Source organism: Epinephelus moara, chromosome 16 (assembly GCF_006386435.1).
Source record: "Epinephelus moara isolate mb chromosome 16, YSFRI_EMoa_1.0, whole genome shotgun sequence".
Lineage (NCBI taxonomy): Eukaryota > Metazoa > Chordata > Actinopteri > Perciformes > Serranidae > Epinephelus > Epinephelus moara.
The window spans coordinates 19,388,629-19,399,289 of NC_065521.1; the positions used below are offsets into that span (position 1 = coordinate 19,388,629).

At 40.1% G+C, this 10,661-nt stretch overlaps 1 protein-coding gene across 1 annotated transcript in view; it reads right to left on the reverse strand.

The window, feature by feature from the left end:
* Positions 1 to 188: 188 nt before the first annotated feature.
* Positions 189 to 10,661, reverse strand: part of l3mbtl1 (L3MBTL histone methyl-lysine binding protein 1) — a 24,196-nt gene continuing 13,723 nt past the window's right edge. Inside the window, exons 12-23 of the mRNA XM_050064282.1 lie at positions 9,657 to 9,748; positions 8,990 to 9,141; positions 8,208 to 8,284; positions 7,828 to 7,913; positions 7,082 to 7,192; positions 6,594 to 6,735; positions 5,793 to 5,895; positions 5,180 to 5,368; positions 5,035 to 5,084; positions 4,596 to 4,753; positions 4,442 to 4,504; positions 189 to 2,980 (exon numbers count right to left, since the gene is read on the reverse strand). Coding sequence (XP_049920239.1) covers positions 2,846 to 2,980; positions 4,442 to 4,504; positions 4,596 to 4,753; positions 5,035 to 5,084; positions 5,180 to 5,368; positions 5,793 to 5,895; positions 6,594 to 6,735; positions 7,082 to 7,192; positions 7,828 to 7,913; positions 8,208 to 8,284; positions 8,990 to 9,141; positions 9,657 to 9,748 — 1,358 coding nt within the window. The 3' untranslated portion in view covers positions 189 to 2,845. The remainder of the gene's footprint in view (positions 2,981 to 4,441; positions 4,505 to 4,595; positions 4,754 to 5,034; positions 5,085 to 5,179; positions 5,369 to 5,792; positions 5,896 to 6,593; positions 6,736 to 7,081; positions 7,193 to 7,827; positions 7,914 to 8,207; positions 8,285 to 8,989; positions 9,142 to 9,656; positions 9,749 to 10,661) is intronic.

The window sequence follows — 10,661 nt, forward strand, 5'->3', positions numbered from 1 at the left end:
GAAAGGGCATGAAAGGAGTTGTCGCCACCACAGCCAACTGTTGACGACAATACGGTCAATAGGGGGATGTGATATAAGCAAAGTTAGTTTATAGTCAATAGTACAACACACACAACACACCTACACAGGTACAGGAAACGCAGTGTGCGTGATCCCTAAAAAAAACAAAACAAGAGGCAGTGGATTTAATCAGACAAGACAGCTTTGGATGTTTATTAATTCATATGGATTGAATGACATTTGTGACCCAAGATTATCTTGACACACACGCACACACACCCACGCATACACACACAAATCCCACCAGAGAGACACACAAAGAAGTAAAATTCCAAGAGCCCTTAAAACACTCCAGTAAAATAACTTTCATATCACAATATCAAATCCATACAGTGTTTTTTATCCATTTCTGACATATAATGTAAACATTTCGAAGAACACACTCTGAACATTGTTTCCATCACATGTAAACTGCAGAGAGCTCCATTTACTAGATTTAAAATCCATGTTTATAGTGCAAAAATGTAGATTTTTGCACTCTCTAGTGACCAAGTGTGGAACATCATGTAAAATCCATTTGGGTTTCACAGTTGTGCTAAAACATCAATGCAAAGTGTCCTTTTTTAACTATGAAGAATTCCAAAAAAATAATAATTTAAGATCTTTTGCATATAGATATAAAAACTCAAAACATTGTTGTTTCTGTTCTCTGATTCATATTCTATATAAGACATTTTAACATTTTAAATTACAGCTCCTGTATCACTTGAGTTTTCACATTTAACGGTGCAGTGAGAAAGTACAATGTGGAGACTTTAAACACAAATGACTAATACTGCAGGATGAGAGGGAAAATGAGCAAAGGCTTTCTCTCTGTTTTAGCTTGTTCATCTGCCACAAACCTGAACCTTCTCCTCACAGTCTGAACAAAGTAGCTTATTTACTTAATAATCATGTTATTCTGTTACAGTGTAAGTCTGATAACATAAAGGAGCTGTAATATCAAGTGTCACAGAATACAGTACTTCTGCCTCGACTTTTTTATTGCACAAAACATGAGGCTTCTAGGAGCCTCACTGACCAGCCTCGTCTACTGCATTTAACTCCTCCTTTTGGCCACATTTCCCCCACCCGCCTGTCCACACTCCTCCCCTTCTCCTTCCTTTTCTTAACCTTCATATTTTCCACAATTCATACAGAATTTCAGTATTCTCCCACATTTTGTTGATTTCATCTGCCATGTCAAGGGCTTTTAAACTAGTTCAAATCTAGGTGTAGTACTCATGAAAAATGTTGTCATGTGCAAACTTTTTTTCCCCATAAAGTATCTTGAGTTCCCCTCTTCCAGGTAATGGATACAGTTTCAACTGGCCTGTGTTAAAGGAACAGTTTTCCTCCTATCTGTAGTGCTAATTAGCAGTCTAGATGTGTGTTGGAGACATTGGCTGTCGAGATGTCTGCCTTCTCTCCAATATAATGGAACTAGAAGGCACTCAGCTTGTGGTGCTCAAAGAGCTAAGAAAGATATTTGAGAAACTCAACAGCAATGTCTCTCTCCAGAAATCATGGCATGGTTACTCAAGATAATCCACAGACCTTGTTGTGAGCAGTTTCATGTAGGAACTATTTTCTTTCTACCAGGGGGACCCACCAACCGTATCACTGTGCTGAAAGGCATGTGCATCTACTGCTAGCTCACATAGCACCATTGAGCTAGCTAACGAGCTCAGACAATGGAGATGTCATTAATGTTTACATCTTGCCCTGTCCCAAGCACGAGCCTCTCGTCCATGAGTAATTGCATGCTTCCTTCTGAGCAGTGATACGATTGATGTGTGTAGTTTGGTAGGGAGAAAGTAGTTCCTACATGAAACTCCTTACAACAAGGTCTGCGGATTATCTTGAGTAACAGGTCATAACTTCTGGAAAGAGTAATTGCTGTTGGGTTTTTGGCGCTTTGAGCACCACAAACCGAGTGCCATCTAGTTCCATTACATTCAAGAAAAGGCAGACATCTCTACGGCCGCAATCTCCAACATTCAGCAACTCCCTATCAACTGATAAATAGCACTACAGGTATAAGGAAAAATATGTATTGATACATATTGATTTTGGGTAGACTGTCCCTCAATAGAAATAGAACTCATTCAGGAAGTAAAGTACAAATAGTACTAGTATCTCCTGAGTAGCTGTGAGCAGCAACAAGATACCGATGCCAAGAACCAGAGAGGAACGTAACAGATATTCAAAAAATCTGTTTCCATCTACTTTTGATGCACCTTCCCTGTATTGATTCAGAACTTAACACACCTCAGCTGAGTGTAGAAAACTTTTTGCAAAATCTGATTTTTGGTTTGAATTTCTACTATTTCCATTTAGGCCTTTAATGCACAAAGTAGAACTCAGCATTAAAAACAGGTGGTTGGAGATAGACTTATTAGTCAGACGTACCATATACTGGCAGATGTGTAACAGGTGTGAAACATTAGCTGTGAGGTTTGGACGGTAATGATGTCAACACCTCCAAACTCTAAAAGCTTCCAATGTTCCACCTCCCCTTCATCAGCCTCCTTCTGCCCACCCCCCACACCACTTTGTCCATCATCTTTATGACATTACTCTCAAAAAAATATCTTTATTTTCTCATTTCCTTTCCTATTCCAACCTCTCCTTTATTTCCCCTTAACCCTGATAGCACCTCACCACCCCCCTCCCCCCTCCCTCTCTCTGATGGGTACAGGACACCAAACACATGAAAAAGGGAACAGGGTCTTTTCCCTGCAACAGAATGAATTTGGCACATGATGATTGGCGGCCCAACGCCTCCAGTACGATGAGGGCGGGATCACTTGAGTACCTCGTCTGTGCTCTTGAACATGAGAATGGCGTTGGAGATCTTGAGGGCGGGGCCTAGCTTGATGCTCATGATCTTCACAATGTCGGTCTGGGTCAGCAGCAGGAAGGCCTCCCCGTCAATCATCTGGGGAGACGGAGATAAAACAGTGGTGATGCAACTGGATGTAGAGGTGAGAGGTCAAGAAAAGGTTTGTTTGTCTGTAATGGGTGCATGGGGGGTGGACAAATGAACAGAAATACCTTAATAATAAAATACATGGTCAGAGGTGTTCACTTAAATCAATTTTGATTTCTGACACTATACTTTATGGTGTTTCTTTTTTAAAAGATGTTTTTTTTTGTATTTTCTCGTTTATTGGACAGTAACAGTGAAGAGGCAGAGAGGAAACAGGGGAGAAAGAGAGGGGAGCATGAAATGCAACAAAGGTCCCCAGTTGAAATGGAACCACCAATTTTGCAGCTATGTGGCATGCACTGTAACCACTCGGCTGCACAGACACTCTGTGTTTGTAGTGTTAAGCAATTGTCCTGTCATGTGTCTTACAGTGCATGTTACCTGAACTGGAAGAAGTATTCAGACCCTTTACTTAAAGGTCTACTGTGTAGGATTTAGTGACATCTAGTGGTGAGATTACAGAACTGAAAATTCTCCTGTGTGCCAAGCGTGCATGAGAACTACAGTACACACAACACGGCAGGCTCCATGGAAGAGGACCCGCACCATATGTAGATATGAACAGCTCATTTTAAGGTAGCGACAAAACAAAGATTCGTAGTTTCAGGTGATTTTTACACTGATGGAAACATAGTTATGAATATTCCATTCCATTTCTACCAATAGATGCCCCTAAATCAACACACTGGGCCTTTCAGTAAAAGTACCAATACAACAAATATTTTACAATAAGTCAAAGTCCTGCATTAAAAAACCCTAGGAAATAAACATACAGAAGAGCTGTACAAAGAATGCTGTCGCGTCAATGCATGATTTTACTGCTGTAGCTGGTCCATATGGAGCTACTTTTAATCACTTTATATAATCTGAGGGGTTGTGAGATGATTAACAGGAGAGGAAAGATGAAATAACAAATAACTTCTGTTGCACAAATGTGTGTTCCTTCAGCAATTTTCTCATATCTCTCATAATTTGACCTTTCAGGGCCTCAAACAGTTGTTTCAGTAAAACCATGTGAGTAGTTTAAAGGAGAAATGTCTCTGCTAATAACTCATCTGACATAAAATAAGGAGCCTGAATCAGACACAGATTTCTTGTGAGAGCCAAAAGGCTGCGAACCACTGGTTTAATCTTAACAATGCATTGTATTTAATCTAAAAAGTAACTAATAACTATATTTGTCAAGTAGCATAGATCAAAAATACTCAAGTAAAGGGCTTTAAAATAGTACCGGTAAATTCTGAGTACTTGTAAATGTACTTAGTGACTTTCCAACATTGACTGCTTAGTGTGGCAAGTAGACACTCTCCACTGAAAGACACTTTCACGTCTGCACTGTAACATGACAGTAAATGCTGTAAAGGACGGTCTACATTTAAATATGTGTATTGCAACTCTCTGTGGTCCCACCTCTTCTTTGAAGAGACGAGCCTGTTCTTCACAGCCGATTAGATTCTGGACAAACCTGAAGACCTGCGGGGCAAACGCATCATTGTTCAAATAGTCAAATCAGCCAGAGAAAGAGAATACATAAATATGTGGTTATGTGATGAAGTTCACTCACCTCTTCAACGCTCCATGCTGCCACCTGGCTGGCGTGAATGCCCTGAACGCCGGGCAGCAGCTTACAGTGCTGCTCCCAGCACAGAGACAGAGTCCTGTCTGACTGACTGCTCAGAGCTGACATGAACAGGGACGGATACACACCCTCTGAGGACATGTCTGAGGACAAACACACACACAAAAACAATCCCACAATTCCAGTTTGACCATTTTCATGCCAAAAATGCAAAGTTAAAAATGAAACATGACTTGACTGTGTTGCATCTCGGGACAGATATGAGCCTGGGACAACATTCACACCTGCAGCTTTCCACTGAAATCCATAATAAGCTCCTTAAAGCGGGATAAAGCTACATGTTTGACAGATGAGCATCCCTGAAGCTGCAGAGTAAAATCCTCTCATCAAAGTGGGATATATATGGTGCATTGAGAAAACTCACTCTGGTAGTCTCTCTGCTGGTTCTTCCTGTATTTGGGAGGACGGCCAATCCTGAAATCAGAGGAAAAGATAAATATGAGACAAATGCATACATGCATGCATACACACACTCTCACACACACACACACACTCACACAAACTTTTACCTGCCACGGTAATGGGTCTTCTTGGTCCTCTGGCCAAAGAACAGGGTCCTCTTGCACTCTGAGTCTGACAGCTCAGCCTTCAGCCTGCCCTGGTTACGCTCAGCCAATGGGCAGCCGGATATGCAGTGATGGGCAGTGAAACGACCGGTCACATGGCCTGAACCATCACAACCAGGAGTTGGACACTTCCTGTTTCAAAGACAGAGCCCCGCAGTCCATTATGAGAAGATGTAAAATTTCAAATATGTTTTCTGCTGTTCAAAACTGATGTCAGGTATTGATGTGTTTTTTGAATGGTTGGCCTCTGACCTCATTACAGAAAAATATGCTCACTGCATTTAGGAATAAATGGGATAAGATAAGATAAGATAGGAGGTCTAAGACATAACCATGAGCTCAGGAATTTCTTTTGTAATACAAAGACAAGATTCTTCCTATCTTTAAAACTTGAGTGAATATAAGACAAGCAGTTAGGAAACATGTTTCTGTAATACCAACAGTCCTAAATGTTATCCTATGCTGCGACGAGGCAGATTTCAGACTGAGGAAGTTTCTTTAATGAGGCCCCTGGTGAATGATGCTCGTATTAAATGACCTTATGAGTTTAGCTGACCTGTTGTGGAAGCTGTACTTGTTGGCTCTGGGATGGCTGATGGGCTTACAGGGAACAGAGGAGGGGTAGGTGGACTGGCCTGTAGCAGGAGGCTCCCTCACACCTACGTAGATTCAAATACACACGGATGAAGCCTCACACATATACATATACAAGTGGTGCTCACAGACCCTCTTGCACCAGACATTTTGACTTGTCATAGCAGGAAAGCACAGGTGTTAAAAATATCATCAGTGGTGGCTTTGTCTTATAATAGTGTCCCAGTAAGCCCTGACAGTGTCACAGTGAGGCAGCATGCACAATACCAGGACTCTGAAACTGAAGCAGCTAAATGGAATTCAGCCATCATCAATTTTATTTTTTACACCTGCACTTTTCCTACGTTGACAACAAAAATAGCATCATAAATAACAACATGGGTAAATAAATCAACAAATAAGCAAATGAGTAAAGGGTGGAATTTATAAATCAGGATTGGCAGGATAGTTTTAAGTGGGAAACAAATTGGTGTATTCATATTGCAAAAAATGACAGCTGTATACAGTAAATAACAGTAAATAACAAATAGTTTAAAAAAATTAAAGATTTAAATTAGCATTCAAATTTACCATTTGTTTTGTCTTTTACTTTTTCATTTGCCAGTTTAATCTTCATTTACATGACCCTGGGGGCTGAATTTAGCTACGAAAGAGCACAAAATATTCATTTTTGCTACGATGCTATGCTAGCTATCAAGAATAACTTTGATTTGAATTTTGAGGAACATCAACTTCCAGTTTTGACTGAAGTGCTGGTTGCTACCATGTGGCTGCTGTGTTTTGGTGTCCCGTGGGGGAACTTTGAGCGGGTGACCGGTCGCCTCACACCAGCCTGCTGGGTGGATGTCGTGGTGATCTGAGTCCATCCACTCATCATAGACATGACTCCAGCCGTCATAATGGACCTGATGGAGGAATACAAACATAAAATGCTGTAGCTACATGCACACAAAAACGCTTAAATGCCGACAGTTCAACTTGTATAATGGGTCCAGGGTTGGTTAGAAAGATGACCATTACAGCATCAGTACATGCAAGGTCTCATTCCAGCAGGCAAATCGAACCCATTAGCTCAAGGCCACGACTGACACAAGTACACTTGGTTGAAACTGTGATAGAGCTGAAGGAGCTTGAGACATTTCAAACGATATTACACACATATTAGATCATAACCTTCATAACCTCGTTTAGTACTAAAATGTTCAAGCTGACCACATATACACACACACACACACACACACAGAATATAACCTTAATGCGGTGAGTCTCGACTTCCTCAACTGTAGCCACTCTGATCAGACCAGGACTTCTCTTGTCCACAGCCTCCAGTTTCATCTGTGGCTGGAAGCTGTGGGCCGGACGCTGGAGACAGGAAAACACATTAACTTGTAAGTTCAGTTAAACCACCAAACATGTCAGACATACTTTCCATAAAGCATTGACTTTACTTACACCAAACATCATTCCTACTACTTAAATTCTACAATTTCAAACAACTATTTTTTGTATTTTGGGGGGTATTTAATGCCCTTTATTAAAGATTTTTCAACAGAGACAGATGACAGGGAATGAGGGGCGAAAGATGGGAGAACACACGTGACAAAGGTTATATAAACACATAAACAATGCCAGCTGTAATGACATTCATACTGTAAGTAGATGATTTGACAGGGAGTATAACAAACCATGCTTCTCATTATTTTTTGGGGCATTTTTTGCCTTTAATGGACAGGACAGTTAAGTGTGAAAGGGGGAGAGAGAGAGGGGATGACATGCAGCAAAGGGCCACAGGCTGGACTCGAACCCGGGCCGCTGCAGTAACAGCCTTGTACATGGGGCGCCTGCTCTACCACCGACGCCCCGCTTCTCATTATTTTTAATTAATCTGGCATTTTCAGTCTCTTAACTCTGGCTCTGCCTTCATTATCGCTGCTCCTCCAGCCAGTAACACAGATATAAAATCAAAATAAAATTGGACATTTTTTCTTTGATCTTACCACTTTAAAGGCGTCAGCGGCCACTGCCTTGGAACCAGTCTCCTCCAGGTAGTGAGACCAGGAGAACCGGCCCTGGTCTGGGTAATCTGGTGCAGCAAAAAATACATTTATACAAACATTAAAATCAAACCCCTACATATTCTTCTTTTTTGTGCTTATCTTTGCAAATATATGAAAGTTCACCCTCTAAAGTTTATTGAAACAAGTAGATTTCAGGTGCATAGTATATTAAATATTCTCCAAAATCACAGTTTCATAGAAGAGAAAGGAAACAAAAGGATGAGAGGGATAAGTGAGCAGAGTTGTTTTAAAAGTTAATGACCCATGTTACAGCTCTGAACATGATTAAATTAATGATTAACAGGGAACACACTGGTCACCTTGGGGTGGTGTTAGGGGGAGGTTCCTCTCCTGGCACCAACCAATAGGGTGAATGTACGGACTGCTGGAATCACACCTGCATATTTTGATGAACAACAACATCCAGTAGTTAGATAGTCTCAATGTGAGAAAAGCTCAATAACTGGCGGGTTTTCAAGCTTTTACTGTGGATTTTGCTCATGTTTACTTAAAGCTCTACGCTATCACTGAATCAAATAACTACACATAATGTGAAAGGCGAGAACTATCACCTCACAGTACAGCTCTACTGAGCTGATCAGCCTCTTTTAGCTCACTGTTTTGGTTTATGACACTTGAACCCTATTATTAACCCAGTTTCCAGCAGCACCTCTTTTCAACACAGTGATTAAAACTCTGTATGTTATATAAGAAAAAACTTTATAAGAACAACACAGTAAGCAACTAGTGAGTTAAGAAAGTGTAGCATCTACAGCTGAAATGGTTGAGACCAAACTAGAGATAAAAGGAGAGCAAATCTTTAGCTAGTATTCATCAGGTGAACAAAAACACAACTCCATAATGAATGCTTCTGTTAGCTCCTCTATATGGTAACATATGCTATATAGGTGTCAGTTTGTGTTTGAGATGTTCTGACAGACAGACAGATTGGACAGTTCAACCTACTCTGCTTTAGCAAGTTAACAGAATATCACAAGCTTCAGTTTCTCCACAGATGCTCAGTAACATATATCTTCTAAATTCTTTCTTTACTTGTTTTCCAAAGCCCATACTGTACATCTCCAATATATCTAAGGCCTACCAGTAGTCGTAAGTGTCATCCCAGTTGTCAAAATGAACCAGGAAGCGGTCGTCCACCACATCTGTGACAGTTGCTACACAGATGAGGGATGGGTTCATTCGGTCGACGGCCTCCAGCTTCATTCCTATCTCGAAACTGCACTTCACATCAGTCTAAACAGAAAGCAGAAATATTAGAAATAATGTGTCAAGTGCACATAAGGAAGTAGCAACAGACAGCGCTGTGGACTAGCTGATAAATGATGTGAATGTTTATGAAAAATTAAGTGTGCTCTTTGACTGTTTCTTAATTTGTTCATTAATTTACCAATCATTAAAAAAGTTACTGGTACAGTCTGATATACTGAAGCCTGAACGCTGCAAACACTGAACAATAGCTTGCAGAAGGAAGTCATCATCAACCCAAACAAACATAAAGCTTCATTATGTCCCGGCATTAAATATTAAACAAATATCAGACAGGACATCAGGCCCAACTTTGGCACTTTTTGGGCTTTGGCTATTACTTTTTAGTTAAATTTAAACATTTCATGAGAGAGATAGAGAGAAGTCAGTTTTATTGTAACAGCTTCTCATCAAAGTTGGAGTTTTCTCAACCCCAAATCATTCACCTCATCATTCATGCTTGTAGATAATACAACTACCGTATATTATATAGTGGCAGTTACCCTCCCAGGACTGGCAAAGAGTTCTTTGGGCGCCACTTGTGCTTTAGTCATTCTCAGGTAGTTGGTCCAGGTGAACTCCTCCTCTTTACAGCCTGCAGAAAAACAGATAAAAAGAGAAGATCAAAATTATTAATATTTGGTGAAACATCCCATTATTTAAAGGACTACTTAAACTACAGAACAACCATTTGTATATCAACTACTTATCTCATGTTACATTAATTTGGTGAAGAAAACTTTGTTTTTCTCCCATGTCTCGTGTGAACGAAGAATTAAAAAAAAAAAAAACTGGATATTCCTAATGAACTGCAGTAATAGTGGGCTGTGTTTAACAACAGCAAAACTATATCTAAATATCAGTTTACTAACATTCACACAACTCCTGCAGTATAATCCAAGTCTAATTTATCCAGTTGTATGCTCAGCTCTTCCCAAACACATGCATTTTTTTGCTAAAAAAGTAATATTTAAAATACTTCTGCAAAAACAATCCCCAGCATGCATTTGAACTCTGCTCAATAAAATGCACAGGCACAGGTCAAATGCACATACTTGCTCAGGTGCGCTCCTCATATGCCTAAGTGTTTTAAATAGTAAGGTTTTAGAGAAAATGCATGTGTTGGTGGAAGTACTGAGCGTACAACTGGATAAATTAGAAATGGATTATATACAGTATCTCACATAAGTGAGTACACCCCTCCCATTTTTGCAAATATTTCATTATACCTTTTCATGGGACAACACTATAGAAATGACACTTTGATATAACTTAAAGTAGTCAGTGTACAGCTTGTATAGTAGTATAGATTTACCTTCCTCTGCAAATTACTCAAAACACAGCCATCAACATCTAAACAGCTGGCAACATAAGTGAGTACACCCCACAGTGAACATGTCCAAATTGTGCCTAAAGTGTCAATATTTTGTGTGCCAACCATTATTATCTAGCACTGCCTTAACCCTTTTGGGCATGGAATTCACCAGAGCTCACAGGTTGCTTCAGGA